The sequence below is a fragment of the Bos indicus genome, chromosome 2 (assembly GCF_029378745.1).
Source record: "Bos indicus isolate NIAB-ARS_2022 breed Sahiwal x Tharparkar chromosome 2, NIAB-ARS_B.indTharparkar_mat_pri_1.0, whole genome shotgun sequence".
NCBI classification, from domain to species: Eukaryota; Metazoa; Chordata; class Mammalia; order Artiodactyla; family Bovidae; genus Bos; species Bos indicus.
In genome coordinates this window covers 106,267,202-106,286,434 of record NC_091761.1, presented here as the reverse complement: position 1 = coordinate 106,286,434, position 19,233 = coordinate 106,267,202, and the positions used below count along the sequence as shown (strand labels likewise).

Below are 19,233 nucleotides of genomic sequence, written 5' to 3'. Positions count from 1 at the left end.
GAGGGCAGACAGACTGAAACCATAATCACAGAAAACTAGTCAATCTAATCACACTAGGACCACAGACTTGTCTAACTCAATGTAACTAAGCCATGCCCGTGGGGCCACTCAAGACAGGCAGGTCATGGTGGAGAGGTCTGACAGAATGTGGTCCACTGGAGAAGGGAATGGCAAACCACTTCAGTATTCTTGCCTTGAGAACCCCATGAACAAACAGTATGAAAAGGCAAAATAATAGGATACTGAAAGAGGAACTCCCCAGGTCGGTAGGTGCCCAATATGCTACTGGAGATCAGTGGAGAAATATCTCCAGAAAGAATGAAGGGATGGAGCCAAAGCAAAAACAATACCCAGTTGTGGGCGTGACTGGTGATAGAAGCAAGGTCCGATGCTGTAAAGAGCAATATTGCATAGGAACCTGGAATGTCAGGTCCGTGAATCAAGGCAAATTGGAAGTGGTCAAACAAGAGATGGCAAGAGTGAATGTCGACATTCTAGGAATCAGCGAACTCAAATGGACTGGAATGGGTGAATTTAACTCAGATGACCATTATATCTACTACTGCGGGCAGGAATCCCTCAGAAGAAATGGGAGTAGCCATCATGGTCAATGGATGCAAAACACAGCGCAAAAAAAGAAGGAAAGTATGTAGATATTTAGGCAAAGAAGCATCACCAGCAAGCGCTGGCCGCTGGGAGTCGGGAGGAGTGGAAAGACGTGATCTCTTCCTGTAGTTTTGTGTTTTCAACAATGACCACGTATTGCTTTAAAATCCGAAAATCCTGGTAAGTCCTGGCGGACTTGGGCGGAGCGGGAATGGGCGGATGCGGGCGGGACCGGGGCGGACCCCAGCGCGTCGCAGGGGCCGGCGCGACGGGGCGGGGCGCGGAGGCCCAGCCCTGCCCAGGCCAGCGCGGGCTGTGCTGGACTCGCGACACCAGGAAGCCGGCGACGCACCGTCCGGAGCGCCAGGCAAGCCAGGGGCCCCGGGGCCGACGGGCGCGGGGGACCGCAGACTGGCGGGGACTGGGCGGCGCCCCAAACTTTCTCGGAGTGCGCGGTGGGCCGGAATGGGGCTCTGTCGCCCTCAGTTTTGAGTTCTTCTCTGTGCGCCCCGGCGGGCGAGTGGCGCCTGTTTAGCTTTGGGAGTCCAGCCGCGGAGTTGTGGGCGCGGGTAATCAGGCTGGGGGCTCTGAGGGTGTCCCGGGCCCCTGCTTCCTATCGCGGATCTGTCGCCGGGCGTGTCCACAGGGCCAGCCCTAGGGTGGCCAGCTGTGCTTGGGATAAAGGGTGTCGGGCCTTCAGCTGGTGGGAGGGGGAGGGGAGGTGGCCCGGGCCTGGCCTGGCCGCCTCTGACGCCCTGGTGCCAGCTTGGGTGTAGACAGGTGACCGGGTATTTGAGTGAGGGAGAGAGCCGCTGGGAAGCCCCGGCAGCTCACATCCTTGGTGTGGGGAACCTGTCACCTCTGTCACCAGGCCTTTGCCTCAGTCCCCTCTACCCCACAGTGGTCTGGCCACTGCCCTCAGGCTGGGTTCTGAAAAGGACTAGCCAGTACTCTCTTCCTTGTGGCCTCTTTGGGTGGGAGTAAAAACCAAGCAGGAAAATGTGAGCGGGGAGAACCGTGGAGACACCAGGAGGGAAGTGGAGGCAGGCCGTTTGGAGGCTTGGCCCTGATCTTGTGGATTTTGCTCTAGCTGTTGTCTTCCCCGGGGTCTCCATCCCCTCTGATCCCACAGTGGCCTCTGGGGTTGGGATTGCCCCGAGGAGCCTGGTCATGGGATCGGGGGAGGTGGGGGTAGGCCTGGGAACTAGGGTCAGAGCCAGATGTCACGGAAGGTCCCTCGGGTGTCCAGTTCTCTGGGGCTCTGAAATATTCATCTCACTGGTGAGCTTTGGTTTCAAAGCTGGCGCCTTTGGTTTGGCCAGTGGTGGCAGGAGGAGCCAGGAGCCTTTGGGGCTGCTTTGTCTGGGGCAAAGGCAAGGGGGCAGCCATACTTCCTCCTCACCTGCGCACTCTCTCTCTCCAGCCACGAGGCTCCAGAGACCTGGTTTATAATTTAAAAGTGGTGGGACCACACAAGGGGTCAGGGGCCCTGACTTCCTCTCCTCTTGTGCCCTGACCTCAGCGCCTCACCTGTAAAAGTGGGCACGTCAGAGAGGTAATGACGGGGTACACCTCCTGTGTGGGGAGAACCTCACGTCATGAGCTGGGGTAATAGCCACCTCAGCTCAGCCTCCTCCCATGGGAATGGCTCAGCTGGAAGAGCATTTACATCCCCCAAACTTGTCACCCTGGACCCTTCAGAAAGAGCAGAAGCCCCAGGGAAGGGACACATACTGTGTGTCTTTAGAGAGCTGCACCCGAAGGGCCAGAGAGTGGAAGCTCATACAGCAACTGAGGGAGAAGGTCTCTGCTAACCATATGGCTAATCCTCATGTGGGCTTTCTGGAGTATTCTGATGGGAATGCAGAGGAAGGGATGGCCCTGATGGACTCTTCCACCCCTAAGATTCTGGGGATCTGGGCCCAAACCTGGGTCTTGTTTTAAAGTAGAAATGATATCTAGAAGTCCACAGGCCACAGTGCTGGGTACCTGGAGGACAGTCAGTACATTGGTCAGGGAGGAGAATGAGAGTAAGTCCTTGTTCTTATATATGTGAAAGTGACGGTCATGGTCGCTCAGTTGTGTCTGACTCTTTGTGACCCCATTGACTTTAGCCCACCAGGCTCCTCTGTCCATGGAATTCTCCAGGCCAGAATACTGGAGAGGGCAGCCATTCCCTTCTCCAGGGATCAAACCCAGATCTCCTGCACTGCAGGTGGATTCTTTACCAGCTGAGCCACCAGGGAAGCCCATTTGTTTGTATATACAATGATTGGTACTTTTCCTATTGCGTGAAGGTGATGTTAGGAATGGCAGCCTCCTGGCTCTTTGCTGCTTGGAGATGCCCCCAGCCCTTTGCAGAGTTCCACTTGGGAGTTTAGAGCAGCTGTGTGGGGATGGCAGAGAGGAAGAACCCTCGCGGAGGATCAGGGCATTGAGTTGGCCCTACAAGTGAGGGGGCACAGCTGGTACTGAGTGTGGCTGTTGCGAGGGGCTGGCTAAGGACAGGCGTTTAACAGGGTGATGAGTTAGGACATGAATCATTCCCAGGGCTATCTGTAAAACAGAGGTGGCCTGGTCAGCAGCCCACAGGATGGCAACTAGGTGTGACTGTATAAAAGTGTTTCAGGCTTAAGAAAGTTTGAAGGAAACAAAGTTGAATAGCTTTGCTCACTGCAGAACTTGGAAGCTTCCTATGCCATGGTGTCTTGTGAATTTCCAAAAGGGGATATGGATTCTCTGTTTCTGAGCTCATCCACGAACATGTCCTGCGGCAGGAGATCTCCTGGGGAGGAGAACATCTCCTCGTGTTCTTTAGAGCAGCCTGGGAAACACCTGGCTGGATGATTCTAGCTTTCTAGAGTCCAGAGAGGTAGGAGAGGGAGTTGTGGCCACTCCCACACCCAGTGCATACCCTGTGCCTCAGCCTCCTCCAGACCGGATAAGGATGAGGCTGCATCTGGCAGAAACTCTTTAGGAAGCAAGACATTTTGCCCTGAAGGTTTCTGCTCTGGTCTGTTAGCTGTTCTTTCAAAAGCAGACATTCTCAGAGTCTGAATGGACTTTGATCATTTGGTGATGGTAAAGAATCCTCCTGCAATGCAGGAGACCCTGGTTTGATCCCTGGGTCAGGAAGATCCCCTGGAGAAGGGAATGGCAACCCACTCCCAGTGTTCTTGCCTGGAAAATCCCATGGACAGAGGAGCCTGGCAGGCTACAGTCCATGGGGTCGCAAAGAGTTGGACATGACACTTGTTTTATGGATGAGGAAACTGAGTCCAGAGATGTGAAAAGACCCATCCTGACTCTCACAGTGGAGTTAGGACCAGAACCAGGACAAGAACTCAGCTCCCTGCGTTGTAAGCCAGGGCTCTGACAAGGATTGACTTTGGGATTGACAAGCGGAAAGGAATTGGTATCAACGAGAGAAAGGTCTTTACTTCCTCAGTCCGTCCATGTGTTGTTGGCTTGTTCACACAGGCAACTGATGGGGGCCTCAGGGACTTTGCCTCCAGGCAGATGTAAAAGCAAACGGCACCTTAAGTCAGACTTCAGATCTGGGTTCAAACCTATCTCTGCTGTTTGCCTGCTCTGGGACCTTGGATCAACTTCTCTCTGAATTTCAGTTTTCTCATCTGTAGGGTGGGGATAAGGACTGCACTTCATAGCGCCCTTGTGAGGAGCAGATGTCCTTGGTACCTGATAGTAGACAGTACTTGCTGCTCTAAGTGGTTCTCTTCCTTCCCTGCCCACTGCAGGAGGTGGGTATATCTCCCTTCTCCACTAGGGGTTGTTAATTATCTGTCTGCTTTTCCCCGCCTTATCTGGGAGTTGAAACTGAACTGAACTGAAAAGGCAGAAGATGAAACACAAAGAAGGAGGTGGATGGGGCTGTGTTTCTGAAGCTGCATCCAGCCCCGGTTAATGCCGCCTGCTTTCCTTATCTGGACTTCCGAGCTGTTCTGGCTTGACTGGGGTCTCGGAAATCACCCGCACTAATGATGCTGAAGGGTTATGGGAGTACTGGGTGCCTGGGTCTTCCCATGGCTTCCCTTTCCCAGGAGACTAGAGCCACCTCAGTTTCCTGGAGACCAGGGCTGGGAGGGAGGTCTTGAGTTGGCAGCCTTATCTGTTTCTGAGCAGGAGGGCCAGGAGAACTGGGGGAGGGGAGCTGGTTGTGGCTCCGCCTCAGGGGTGTGTGCGCTGACGTCTGTTACTCTGTGTTCTCCGACAGTGGGCAGGGCTGGGAATGAAAGTTCCAAACCCATGACCAAGAGGGCCTTTCACTGGCTGGGCAGGAACTTCCTTGGCTCTGGGATTTCCTAGTCTGTCAAATGACCAGATGATTTCTAAAGTTTGTTCCAGCTCTGACGTTTTCAGTTTTCAGATCCTCTTGGCTTCATCCTGTTGACCTCCGAGGCCAGACAGTCAGAAGGCTAAATTGATTCTGGGCCCTTGGTCTGTGTGTCAGACATGGTGGCGAGCCCAGCCACTCCTGGGTGGATCTTTTTTACTCCTCTGCCCTCCTGGCTCTGTGCTGGGTTAGGAGGGCCAAGTGTTTTCTTGGAGGGGAGAGGAGAGCTGGGGTGGGGGGTGGTTTGGGGTAGGGAAAGGGAGAGGAGGCTGTCACGAGAGACTTGGTCACAGTGGGCCAGGGGCTTTCCTGCTGGGTGGAGTTTCCTGAGATACTCACCCTGAGCTATTCTTTCCACTCTGGCCCTGGGCACCCGTTCCTGGCAGAGAGGAGCACGGGTTGCCGGAACCAGTCAGCTGCTCCTTTCCACCCCTCCCTCCAGCACACACAAACAGACATACACACACACCCTTTTGCTGTAACCCCAGTAGATCCAGCCTCCTCTCAGCAGATTCCAGAGGCTTAACCCTTCAGATGCCCTCCTCCCAGGGAGCCTGAACCTGGGCCCCAGCTGGCGGGGAGCACACTGGCCACACTGAGACAGCACCAGGGGAAGGAGCTGGCTTCCCCGAGGCTGCCTCTGAAAACCTGGACAGCCAACAAGTCCTGTGTTTGGGCCCTCCCACTTCTGATGGCTGGGTCTGTGGATCGTGTAGGAGAAAGGAGAGGTTCTGGCTCCTTCCTGATGGGTCATGAAAATGGGGGTCACAAAATGGGGAGCAAGGTTAGATCTAAATTGACAAGGGTGCGGTGGAGCCTGAATGCCTTGATAAAAGGCATCGTGAGGAAGCATGTTGTAATGATTCAAGCTCCTTGCCACAAAACAGTCTCGCTTCCTGTTGTGGGAATGTGTTCAGTAGAAACTGAATGCCTACTGTGTTTTAGGATAATTCAGGCTTCTGATGGGGCACCTTGAAGGTCCGTTTTAGCCCCTGGAGACCGAGCCCTTCCATTAGCTACCGGTGGAATTCAAATGACCAATTCCTGGTTTCTGGTCTCTGGGCATCAAGTATCTGCACTCTGTCTCTGTATCTTCTCCCACTTCTTCCCCTTTCCTTTGGACTCCACTTTCTCCTGCAGCTTCCACCTTTAGTCATGAAAGTAGACTCAGACCACTTCTGCCTTTCCCTACTCCTGGTCACCTACCAGCCCCAAACTTGTCCCTAGCTGAGGCCTTGATGATGAGGAAGGGGTCAGGGCCACAGGTAGGTCAGGCCCTGGCCAGGGAGCAGGCTCAGAAGCTGCCCATGCTGGCAGCCCTGGGGCCCGAGGTTCCTGCCCATCTGGTCCTGCTCAGAGGGGGTGTGACTATGCCTAGCACTCCCCTGACTGGTCTGAACACTCTCCCCATCTCCTGCGCACAGGCCTCTACACCAGAGAGCTGGGATGTAGTTCTGGGCCCTAGCCCCTGCTTTATGGCCTGGGACAGGTCCCTCTACACCCCTCCCACTCCCAACCGTGGTGGACTGGCTGCTAAAGGGAGGGGTCAGCTTACCTTAGATAGCGAGTTTCCTTTCAGTGCTGACGTTTTAAGAATCTCTATCTCTGATCACCCTCTTCTCCTGGTGGCTGCACAGAGATTGGGAACCATGGGGATGATGGAAGGGGCTGAATGGTTCAGTGTGCACTTGCTGTGTGAGCCCTCTTTTGTCAGTAGAGAGGCTGAGATGGGAAGCTGAGAAGTGATGAGTGGACAGAAAGGGGGATGAGGAGGAAAGCAGAGGGGTTCAGAGCTCTGGAATCTTTGGGAGGGAAAGCAGAGGGGTTCAGAGCTCTGGAATCTTTGGGAGCTGAGTCTTGCCTTTATCACACCCTAGCTAAGTCATCTTGGGCAAGTGACTTAATTCTTCTAAGCTTCTATTTTTTTGTTTGTAAACAGAGGTAATAATGTATCCACCCTATTGGGATATCATAAGAATTTAATGAAATAACTACAGGTAGTGTTCAGGTACCATTTTAAGTACTCTACACATATTTTTTCTTTTAAATGTTGTAACAGCTCTGTGGAGGGTACTATTGTAGTGGTAAATCCACTTTCCAGGTGGAAAAACTGAGACACAGTGAGGTAAACTGGTTAATGCTGGTCTCTGGTGAGCATGGGCTGGTGGCCGAGCCCCCAGAGAACTGGACTGTGAGCTGCTGCACCCCCTGCAGAAAGTCTGGCTCCTCTGAAACCAGGAACATCACAGGGAGGGGTGCGGGAGGGCAGAGGGCATCTCCGCGAGTCAACGGCCCTCTGTGCCAGGCCTAAACCGTGGCGTCCTGGGGGCCTATCCAAGGCCGGCCTTGCGCTTCCCTTGGGGAGGGACCTGTTTGTCTGGCTTGGCTTGAGGGGGTGGGGCAGCTGGCCGGTCGGGCAAAGGGCAGGCCCCACATAACTGGGCTCCTCAGATAAGTCCCAGGCCTGGAGTCTGTTAGAGCTGGACGTGAGCTCAAGGATCATCTGGGCCCCTCACCCCATTTCACAGAGGGGCACCCTGAATTGCTGACAGGACCAGGTCATGGTGACATCATGGTCAGGCAGCCAGCTGGGGCCTCTGACCACAGGGTCCTCCCTGCCAGTGTCTCGTGGGTGTGTTGACCCTGTTGTCAGCTGGGCCCAGGGCAGTAATGACAGATAACCCTACTCCACGGATGGCCTGCCCTTCCCGCTTCCTGCAAATGGGGAGCTGTCTTCCTGGTGGAGTTAAAGGGGTGTTTGGGGAGAGGGGGCGGTGGGGAGAGGAGACTCTTGCTTCAGGGGAGGAGGGTCGGGTTTCTCTTCCTTCCTTTTTTAAGAAGGTCTGTTAAGGAGATATACATATTGTAACTGTCTATGCTACCCTGACATAAACCACAAATGGTTTCAAAAACAGTTGCTCGCTCTGTTTCTTGAACTCACACCACTCAGTGTTGGGTCTCCCTGTTTCCCTCTGCTCCATTTCCTCAGAGCGCTCTACCCCAGCATGTGGGGCCTCCACCATGGCCCATGGTTTGCTGCCATACCCTGTCAGGAAGTTCCTTCTTATTTCTGACCTGATACACTCTTGCTGTCTGGTCTGTTCATTCTTGGAAAATGGAGAACGGCTTTCCTCAAAATAACTCTTTTAAGAGACTTGGCCTGTTACGTGAGCCCTCCTCCCCACCCCTCCCTGCCACCTTCCCCTCCCCTCTATGTTATCCCAGTCGAGAGAGAAGAGTTAGTTAGGACAGTTTTTTATCTGCTCCCTGAACTGTGCAGGGGGCCCTAAAAAGAAGGGTCTGTTCTGCCCTTCCGGCAGATCCTCTGTGCATGTCTGCTGACCTTGACCTGGGCATGTATCTTCCCTGTGGCGTCCTGAAGGAAGATGTGCCCTTGGGAGACGCTTTAGGGGCGGCTGTGGCTCTCTGAAGGGGCCCAGACTCTGTCAGGGCTCGGCCCTTCCAGGGACCTCCTCCTCAACTTTTCCCAAGCCCCCATCTCTGCCACCTCAGAGGGGGATACCAGGTCCAGAGGACAGTTATCTGGCATAAGAGACACAGAGAACATCGCATACTAGAGCGGACACCTAGACTTCCCTGGAGGTGCAGATGGTGAAGAATCTGCCTGCAAAGTGGGAGACCCTGGTGCAATTCCTGGATCAGGAAGATCCCCTGGAGAAGGAAATGGCTACCCGCTCCAGTATTCTTGCCTGGAGAATCCGATGGACAGAGGAGCCTGGCGAGTTACAGTCCGTAGGGTCGCAAATAGTCGGACATGACTAAGCAGCTAACACTTTCACTTTTACCCAGGATCAGGAAGACCTCGGCTCTTTGACTATTAAATGAGCTAGTTTTGTGATCTTGGGAGTCACTTTACTGCTCTGGGCCTGAGTCCCCCTGTGGAACTGAGCACTTGGGGCCGTACAGTCTGGGGGTCCCTTTGGGATGTTTCTGGGGTTCCCTTCCCCTCCTTCCTCTGCCCTTCCCCGGCCATGGGGCTCTCCTGCCTCAGAGAGGGCACTGGCTGGCTCTGGCATCACTCCTCAGTGGTCTAGCCTTTCTCAGCCGCCAAGCCTGGGGGCAAACAGGCAGGAATCCCAGGGCCACCAGGGCCTGGCGTCTTGACCCTTCCCCAGGGGTTTGAGGGCCCTGAACTCCCTGGCATTCAACTCCCTGGCATGGCCCTGAAGCGACTGGTGGCAGCCACAGGCTGTCACATGCCTGAAGCTCCTCCTCGGCTGTAATTTGAAGGAACCAGAAAGTCCTGTCTCCAGCCTGCTTTTCTGTGCAGCCTCCCAGCCCCCAGGGGTCAGCCCATGTACCCACATGCTCAGGCCTCTCTGGCGGCCCCTGACTCAGCCTGACACCTTCCACAGCCTCATGCCCTCCTCCTCTGGGCCTGGCAGCTCCGGCCCTGGGACCAGCTTGTTGTCTTCCATTTGAGGCCTTGGCTTCTCCCCAGCTCCGCCTTTCAGGCCTGCAGCTCCTGCCAGCTGTTGTGGGGGCTGGGCTGCCCCCTTCAGTGGGTCCTGGCTGGCTCTGTGACTCATCAGTGGCTTTGCTGGGGTCATCGGGCTCCTTCCCTGGTCACTGGAAGTGATCACTTAAGAGAACCCCCTGCTCTCATACCACCCATGTGACTGCCCCGGCTCCTGCGCTAAATCCCCACCTGCTGCTTTCCTATGGCAGGAAACTGCACAGTGAGGAGGGGCTGGTGTGAGGGCAGAGAGGCAGGGGCTGAGCTGGTGGGGTGGGCGGGACTGCGGGCGTGGGGACAGTGGCCTGCAGGAAAGTGACACTTGGTGCTGGAGAGAGACTGAAGGTGTCCTCTCTGCAGAGGCAGGGTGGACTGGGGCTCAGTGAGCTGAGCCTATGCACTCATGACTGCTTTTCTCATTTCTGTTTCAGGTCTCAGCAGCTGGGGTCTCTCCTCAGCCTTTGAGCCATCATGTCCCATCCCAGTGCCCCTCCTCCATATGAGGACCGCAGCCCCCTGTACCCTGGCTCTCCGCCCCCAGGGGGCTACGGGCAGCCGTCTGTCGTGCCCGGGGGGTATCCCGCCTACCCACAGCCTGGCTATGGTCACCCTGCTGGCTACCCACAGCCTATGCCCCCAGTCCACCCGATGCCCATGAACTATGGTAAGTCCCTGCAGGGCAGCTGAGGGTGGGTGGGAAGAGGCAATACTGATGAGGCCACTTCCTTTCTTTACTTTGTAACTTCCTTCATCTCCTTTTTCATCTTCTCTCTAGCTCTCTCCTTCTGTCTCCCCATCTCTGTTACCTCTCTGCCTTTTCCTTCAGCTCCTAGCCTCCCCACCCCCGGGCCACCTGCCAGCCCCTTTATTCAGCAGGAGACTGAGTCTGTAAGACACACACCAGAACTTACACATCAGATGAGAAAGTGGCTATTGAAGGAATTACTTCAGGAGGCCATTTCTGTTTCCTTGCTAGGCAGTTGCCACTCATCCACAGCCCTCTCTTCTTTAGGAACTGCCACTAAGAAGGAAATGGCAACCCACTCCAGTATTCTTGCCTGGAGAATTCCATGGATAGAGGAGTCTGGCAGGCTACAGTCCATGGGGTTGCAAAGTGTCAGACACGACTGAGCAACTAAGACTTTTCACTGGAACCTGAAGCACTTTTTTCTTTTTTTTAATATTCTCAGTGCTGACGGATCCTCATCTTTTAAGGTAACATCTGACTTGCAAACATCCAGAACTCGTTTGGATGTTTGATAAACGTCATGGCTGGTAGATCTGGTGAGAAATGATATTAGAATGTGGTGAGATTTTCCTGTGTGGCTCGCCTGCGGATTTTGAAAGCAGATCCCAGGGAGGCACTTGAGGAATGCTTTGAGCCCCTGCAGCATCTTTGGAACCCTGGAGTGCAGCCAGCTCTCATCAGGCCGTTCGTGTTCTGGTGTGAATACCGGCACACCAGTCACGTTTACAACGATGCTTTGTCCTGTGCACAGATAGCCCTGACGTTTCTGTTTTCCCAGAATCCTAACGCTTGCCTGATGGAGACCACAGTCTGCACACTCTGTCCTCTATCCTCCGCACGCATGTGCTATTTTTGTCTCCCTTTCCCTCCTTCAATCCCTGAATCCCTGCTCTGACCCTACCAGCTCCTCTGACCCACACCTGCCTGGATTCCTTAAGATTTCGTGTTCCCTTGCCGGCAGGGGCGGCGGGTGTTCACACCCCTCAGTGGAATCATGCTGATGGAGTGCTTACACCTCAGGGCCCTCTCGGCCAGGGACCTATCGCTCCCTATAGTATCCACTCAGGTCACTCCGGGGGCACCTGGAGGGCCAGCTGGGGAGAGGAATTCCTGAGTTTTGGCTGGAGATCCTTGAGACTGTTGAGATAGTGTTCCAGAGGCTTGGGGATTGAGGCCACAGGTCCCAGTTCCCCAGTTGGTCATGTGTGATCTGTCCCCAGGCGCAGGCCATGGCTATGATGGCGGGGAGAGAGCAGTGAGTGACACTTTTGGATCTGGAGACTGGGATGACCGGAAAGTCCGACACGCCTTCATCCGAAAGGTGAGATATGGGCTGGTGGGCAGGTGAATCTGGGCCACTGGGGCTGTGATTTGGCCCATTGATAAGAAGAGGGGTGAATGTGGAGTCCTGCCCTAAGCCACAGATGGGAGGCTTTGCACCAAGGCCACAGAAGTGGAGCCCAGAACCAAGGTTACCTCCAAAACTAATTGAGCCCCGATGCCAAAAGCCCCCCTAATCATTACTAACAAGCTTCCTGACTCCCAATTAGGCAAAGATGCCGACTGCAGTAAACACTCTATAGTGCTTCAACCAGTCACCTGACGCCAACCTTCCAGGAATTTTCTTTGTCTTGAGGCTATAAAAATTGGCTATTAACCCATGAAAACTGTCGATTCTCCCTGGCTTTTCAGGAGTTGTCGGCTGCTGAGCTTGCAGTGCCCACTTTATCTGTGCTCTTCGTTCTGAACTCCTTTCTGCAATACTCTGTGTCTGGAAATTCTTTTCCATCCTGCGCTGGGACTGCCTCAATAGGAATGGCGGTCCTCTGGTCCACTTTAGCCTTGCGCTCTCCTCTGAGGGAACCCTAGCTCCTCTAAGCTGTGTTCACCCGCTTTTGCTTGTCTCTTCCTTGCCCTTGTTTTGGGGGGCAGGTTCAATCTGAACAGTCCTGCTGAAGTGTTCTGCCCTCTGCAAACTTCTTTCTCCTGTTACACTGCAGCAATTTGAAGCCAGAATTGATCACATGCACTCACAGGCCCCTGCCCGCCATCTCACCTCGCCCCAGCACCTGCTCAGGGTAGAGAGATACCTGATCAACATTCAGGCTGAATTGCTGCAGGCGCAGAGGCCATACCCGGGAGTGTGGTGGGGCAGGGCAGAGGCAGGGCAGTGAATGTCAGTGAAGGCCAGGTGTTGGGCCAGGAAGGGGAGATGTCAGGAGCAGCGGGGTGGGACCAGCCCTGCGGGTGTGCACAGCATCTGAGCCACTCAGCATCTGAGCCAGACTCATCACTGGGCTGGCCTCTCTGGCAGGCTGCAGTGCAGCTGGGGTGGGCTCTCAGGTGGAAAAGAAGAGTAGATCCTTCAAAATGAAGAAGGAACCTCCTCCCTACCTCTGGAAGATGGGAGCAGACCTAGAGTGGTAAGGTCTTTTGGGCTCCTTGGTCTCGGGGCTGGCTGCTTCCTGGGGGAAGGCTGGGAGCGGAGGGTGGTGACGGTGCTGTCCGGTGTCTCTATTCCAGGTTTACACCATCATCTCCATCCAGCTGCTCGTCACGGTGGGCATCATCGCTGTCTTCACCTTCGTGTGAGTCTCTGGGCCTCTCTGCACAGCTGAAGGCGGCTCTGGCGTCCTGGGCTCTGGGTCCCCTGCTGGGAGCATGGCTAGGGTGGGGCCCTTGACCCATGGACAGGAAGAGGGGCTTGGCTGCGGGTGCTGAGAGAAGATGGGGTAGGGCCTCGGCAGGGGGCGGACAGCCTTGGCATGACTCTTTTTGTGTCTTCTCTGCTCCACAGGAAGCCAGTCGGTGACTTTGTGAGGGCAAACATGGCCGTGTACTACGCATCCTAGTGAGTGTGCGCTCTTCTCTGCTTGGGGGCTGGGAGACGAGGGGTAACAACTGACTAGTAGGGATAGAATCCTTTCGGAGGGAGGGGTGTCCCAGTTGCCAGCTGTGCTGGGCCTTGTGGTGTGTGCTACTGAGTGTGAGTGTCAGGGGACTCCTGAGAGCGGGGGTGGGGGACCCATGGCTGCATGCATCCTGTAGGACAGGCCTCTGTTCTGGCCGCCTCTCCCTGTGGCCTCCTCCCAGGCCAGGCCCCCGCTCCAGCCACCTCTCTCTGTGGCTCCTGAGGCCTCCTCCCAGGCCAGGCCCCCGCTCCGGCCACCTCTCTCTGTGGCTCCTGCGGCCTCCTCCCAGGCCAGGCCCCTGCTCTGGCCACCTCTCTCTGTGGCTCCTGCGGCCTCCTCCCAGGCCAGGCCCCTGCTCTGGCCACCTCCCTCTGTGGCTCCTGCGGCGGCCACCTCTCTCTCTGGCGGCTCCTCCTCCGCTTCCCAGGCCTGGCCTCCTGTTACTGATGGCCTCAGTGCCTGTGGCCAGGGTGATCCTGTCCTGCTGGGCAGCTTTCCCTTAGACTTCTAGACGCCTCTCTGGGCCTCCAGTCTGCCAGGCTGGTGAGTGCCACCAGGCTGGGCCAGGAGGGGGCTGAGGGGCACAGTGGGCCTGAGACTACTTCCCTGTCTCTTTCTTCCCAGTGCTGTCTTCCTGGTCACATACCTGACCCTCGCCTGTTGCCAGGGACCCAGGTGAGTCCCAGAGACTTAGCCCATGGGAAGGGATGGCGGGGGGAGCAAGGACATGCACGTGTGCCATATCGCTTCAGTCGAGTCCAACTCTTTGTGACCCTGTGGACTGTAGCCTGTCAGGCTCCTCTGTCCATGGGATTCTCTAGGCAAGAATACTGGAGTGGGTTGCCATGCCCCCTCTAAGGGATCTTCCCCACCCAGGGATCGAACCTGAGTCTCTTATGTCTACCTGCCTTGGCAGGCGGGTTCTTTACCACTGGCGCCACCTGGGAAGCCCCCTTATAGCATCTGAGTAGAGACTTAACCAACAGTGATGATGATGATGATGAAGGTGAAGAAGATGGTGGTGGCAGCTACTGGCTATTCTCAGCTGGGTGCCAAGTGCCTTGTGTGTGCAGGATCTATTTAGCTATTTAGCTGTTATTCTTATAGCTACCCTACAAGATACGTGGCATTTTAACCCTTTAATAAATAGGAAGAACCCAAGGCTCAGAGACGCCAAGGAACTTTCTCACAGTCACACAAGCAGTCAAAGAGCTGCGGACAAATCCAGGTCTCTGTGGCCCCACAGCCCAGGTCTGTCTTGTTCCCCCTGCTGTCTCTGCATAGAACACGAGCAGGTCCCCAGGGCCATGCCAGCCTCCTCTCCCTCGAGTCCAGGCCTCATTCTCGAGGTGCACAAGCCAGGAACTTCCTTCTGAGACCTGGCCAGCCACACGCCACTAAGTCATGGTTTCTTTCCCTTCAGACGCCGTTTCCCATGGAACATCATCTTGCTGATCATCTTTGTGAGTCAGAGGGTCGGGGGAGGGGGTGGAGCTGGTGAGGGAGGGCTGGGCCCAGGGAAGGAATGGGACCCTGTGGGGGAAGATGGCCCTGGCTCTCTCCCCGACCTGCCTCTGCCCTCGGTTTCCTTGTGGCTGCCACTTTCATGCGAGGTGACACGTACCACCAGCTGTGGTAGTGTCCCCACCATGCCTCCAGGGTTCTGTCTGCCCCCTCTTTTTAAAATTGATTTTAATTTTGTTGTTGATTTATTTATTTGGCTGCACTGAGTCTCAGTTGTGGCATGTGGGATCTAGTTCCCTGACCAGGGATCAAATCTGGGCCCCTGCATTGGGAGTAAAGAGTCCCAACCGCTAGACCACTTGGGAAGTCCCTCTTTTTTTAAAAAAATATATATTTTTGGCCACACCACGGGGCATGTGGGATCTTAGTTCCCTGACTAGGGGACAAACCGGCGCCCCCTGCCTTGGAAGCTTGGAGTCTTAACCACTGAGCCACCGGGGACGTCCCACAGGCTCCATGAAGTGTCTCACTCGTCTCTGTTCTTCCCTCAGACTCTTGCCATGGCCTACATGACTGGCACCATCTCCAGGTGCGTTCAGGGGCAGTCGGTACACGGTAGTGTGTTTTATAGGGGATTGGGGCACCCCTGGGCTGGCAGCCGTCCGTATGGCTGCATGCTGGGCACGGTACCTCCAGAAAGCTGTATTTTGAAGTCATTTGTGCATGGCTTATGCCTCTGGCTTCTCTTAATTCCTTCCCTGCAGTGTGTATAAAACCAAAGCTGTCATCATTGCAATGATCATCACTGCTGTGGTGTCCATTTCAGTCACCATCTTCTGCTTCCAGACCAAGGTGAGGGCACTGGAGGGCCGGCCCCTCCCTGGCCACCCCATCCCCCTTTCTTATACAGACCTGATCTTCTGGGCCTGGCACTTGAGCAGGCCTGGGAGGGCCCAGATCCTTATACTAGGGGTCTCCCTCAGAGACCCGAAGCCCCTTCCCTTCACATTTACATCCACAACTCTGCTTCCTGTCTGTCCTTAGAATGCCATGGTCACTCCCGAGTGCCCCAGGAGGCAGCACTGAGCCTCCTGGAGGAGGCAGGGCCTGGCTGGCCGGGCTGCTAGTTGTGGCCCGTCTGACACATGCCTCCCTCTCTCTTCCTGGCAGGTGGACTTCACCTCGTGCACAGGCCTCTTCTGTGTCCTGGGAATAGTGATGACAGTGACTGGGATTATCACTGTCATTGTGCTGGTCTTCAAATACGTGAGTGTCCCGGCAGAGCTGGGGTCGGTGAACCCAGTGCTCAGGGCAGACTTTCTGTATATCTCTGTGCGGCAGGCCCCATGGGCCTCTGGACGGCTCTGGGTTCCAGAACCTCTCAACTGGCTAGCCAAAGCACCTGTGCTGAAGCGCCATCCTTTGGACTGGGGTATCAGTGGAGACCCAGGTCCTGGGAGCCATAGCACCTGAGGCCCCAGACAGCATCATGGGATTCCTATGAGAAGCAGCAGTGTGATCTGCTGCCAATCGGAGGCAGGTTGGCAGAGGAATCCAGAGGGCAGAGATGGGCTCAGCTGGAAGGGCCCTTAGGGACCGCTGTATCTCCTCTTTGTCTCCAGGCAGCAGGGGGCAGCATGTGAGGCCCTCGGCTGACGGGAGCTTTGCGGTGGGAAGGGGAAGCACGTGAGGGAGAGTGAACGTGACAGGAGCCTGCCCATGTGACCGAGGCTGGCCCTGCCCTGGACAGGTCCCTGGAGGGCTGCTGACAAGGCTGCCCTGGGGGTGCTCCCTGACTCTGCTGTTCACCTGGTGGTTAGGGAGTGTCCCTCTTAGGCTGGGCTGCAGGAACATGGTCTAGTGACTGCTGACGTGACCAAGGGTAAAGGTGATGGGGCTCTTCAAGGAGTGCACGGCTGGGCCTGCCCTCCCAGAGCCATAGCTCAACCACTTTCTTCCAGAAGCAGAGTGGACACCTCTGTACCTTGACTAACTGGAAATTGGTTTGGCTAAAAGATGCTGTGATTGATTTCATATAGCCATTGGACGATGGCCTCTGTTTTCTCTGCCAAACATGTTAGCATTCTTAATTTCTCCCAGGATCTGGAAGGGAGAGGTAGTTCTCTCATGGATCTTCCCACGTGGCCAGAATCCCAGGGGGGGAGATGGTCCTGAGCGCCTGCCTCAGTCTGGGCTTTGCCAAGTTTCCTAATGCCATCCCTGTCCTCTCTCCCCAGGTTTACTGGCTGCACATGGTCTATGCCGCTTTGGGGGCCATTTGTTTCACTTTGGTAAGATCCTGCCCACTCTAGGAAGGGGAGTGGGAGGTATGGGACCGGGTGGGTGCTGAATGTAGGCTGCTTGAGAAGCAGGGAGTGGGGCCATGGCTGCCTTTCCCTACTGTCTAGAGGTTCCACTGATTTCCTGGGCATTCCTGTCTTTAATTCACATTGCTTGCTTTGAGAATACTCAGTAAGCCGTATTCCAGAGGCGACACTTTTCCAGTGTCGCTCTCCCTTTCTGGACTGTGAACTGCTTAAAGACAGAGACCATGCCTTCTGCTGTTTGTTAAAGTGTTCCCTAAGCACACCTCATGGCCCTGAGGCTCCCAGGACAGGTCTGTGGGCCACTGAGCCCCTGGATCCTCATGCGTGGGTTCTTGTCCCTGCAGTTCCTGGCCTATGACACACAGATGGTCCTGGGGAACCGGAAGCACACCATCAGCCCGGAGGACTACATCACCGGTGCCCTGCAGATCTACACAGATATCGTCTACATCTTCACCTTTGTGTTGCAGCTCGTGGGGAGTCGCGATTAAGGAGCACCTCCAGGGCTTTCCCTTCCCTAGAGGGCTGGGCCCTATGATCCTGGTCTGGGCCTACACCCATTTCCTTCTCAAGTAATACGCCCATTTTTCTTTCTGTCCCGGGATGGGCAGCTTCTCTCGCTGTGGATGTATAGGTACCTGGTGGGGCTGGAGGAACTAGGGACTAACTCTTGCCCTTAGTGGACAGAGCTGGGCCAAAGATGTGTGTTTTCCCTCCACCCCACTACAGGGCACCAAAGCCTTAACAACTGGGGTTGGAGTCAGGTGGGGTGAAAAGAGCCTGTTCTGTAGCTAAAAGGGAACATGAGAAGGAGAAGGGACTTCCTGGTGATAAGGTTTCCCCTCCCACTCCCGCCAGGGGCTTCTGGGCTTGACAGCTGCAACATTTTTCCTCTCTCAATCCCAACAAACCCAGAGAGCTGTCCCCTGCCTCCTGGACTCATATCTTGTACTTTTTGGCAACCCGTGGCACCTTTCAACACAGGAAGGTAGAGGGGGTTTCTCTCCCCTGCTTCAACCCCTTCTTTTGATAGCATATATATGATGGTCTTCTGGGTCAGAGGTGGGGAGGAAGTGGAGAGTGAGCCAAGTCAAGCACTGAGGCCAGTTGAGAGCAGCATCTGTTCAAGGCTTCCTCAGGGCTTGTGTGGTAGACAGCAGGCCCCCCGGCAGTCACCTGGTTCTCTGAAACTGCCTGGGGCCTCTCTGGTACTTTTGAGATCTCTATAGTCTGTGGGACCACTTGCTTCCTGTGCTCAGGCTGCTCAGAGTAGAAAGTGAGGGCAGAAGTCAGGAGATGGGTGGTGTGTAGGATCACTATGGCCAGGAAGTAACTAGGGTGAAGAGAGCCTAGGGTGTGGGCAGGGTCCCCCACCCTGTCAGAGAGATATGGAAGCCTATGTGGTACCCAACGGGCTTCCCTTCTGCTAACTGGGGAGGGCCCTGAGAGGAAGAAGCCCCTCTTAGTCTGTGAACTCATGCTGAGGGGATTTAAGATGCCCCATCTCTCCAGCCAACTACCGCTTTCTTCATGACACCAAGTGCCTCAAGCTGCAATGGGGAAGAGGGACAAGGGTCACTCTACGGGGTAGGGGTGGAAACCAAAACAGCCCAAGGATATAATTAGGACTTCTTTATTAAGTATTTGGTCCTAAATATATCCCACAAAGGGACGTAACTAGAAATAAAGTTTTATGTTTAGAAGGTAAAACCCTGTTTGGCTCTGGTTTTTCTTCACTTTAAGGGGTCAGTTCTCAGAGAACTAGTCTGGCTCTGCCCAAAACATCCATATCCTATCCTTGCATTCTGGCTTGGTACCTTCTACGATAACCAAATATACTTTGTCCCAGCACTTCCTGGTGATGGATGGCTCAACCCCAGGTCTGGCAGGCACTGCTCAGATTCATAGCACATGACCTTTTGTGAATCACAGACCCTTCACAAAAGCACACGAGAGCTATAAACGGTCTTCCCCTCAAAGCTCTATGTGTACACACAGTTTTGCCTGTGGGGGTGGGGGTGGGAATGGACCACAGTGTTCAGGTTTAGAACTCCTGCCTTAGAAATCACTAGTTCAATCCCTCTTACAAACGAGGAAACTGAGGCCCAGAGAGGTTGAGTCATTTGGACTCAGCTGAGATTAAGTGTCTTTGAAAAACTCCACACCCTGAACACCCTCTTTGAGTCTGAGTGGAACCCCACCCTCCTGGCCAGCAGCTCTGAGGGCTCACTCCCCAGGGCCTGAGCCTAGGCTTGTACTTAAGTCTCTGTGGTTTCCCCAACTATTCAGCCTAGAACACTGAGGCTTCTGTGAGAGGGAGTACACAGGAGTAACCAACCCCACCC

At 55.0% G+C, this 19,233-nt stretch overlaps 2 protein-coding genes across 2 annotated transcripts in view; one reads left to right on the top strand and one right to left on the bottom strand.

Moving 5' to 3' along the window:
- The window catches only part of PNKD (PNKD metallo-beta-lactamase domain containing), a 72,932-nt gene that overhangs the window by 51,162 nt on the left and 2,537 nt on the right, over positions 1-19,233 (bottom strand). The gene's annotated exons all lie outside the window — the stretch shown is intronic.
- TMBIM1 (transmembrane BAX inhibitor motif containing 1) lies at positions 854-18,598 on the top strand. Its single transcript, XM_070772142.1, has 12 exons — positions 854-973; positions 9,869-10,101; positions 11,406-11,506; positions 12,709-12,773; positions 12,983-13,036; positions 13,722-13,772; positions 14,521-14,560; positions 15,113-15,150; positions 15,326-15,413; positions 15,732-15,827; positions 16,799-16,852; positions 17,233-18,598. The coding sequence occupies exons 2-12, from the start codon at positions 9,909-9,911 to the stop codon at positions 17,377-17,379; spliced, it is 927 nt and encodes a 308-aa protein (XP_070628243.1). The 5' UTR covers positions 854-973; positions 9,869-9,908; the 3' UTR covers positions 17,380-18,598.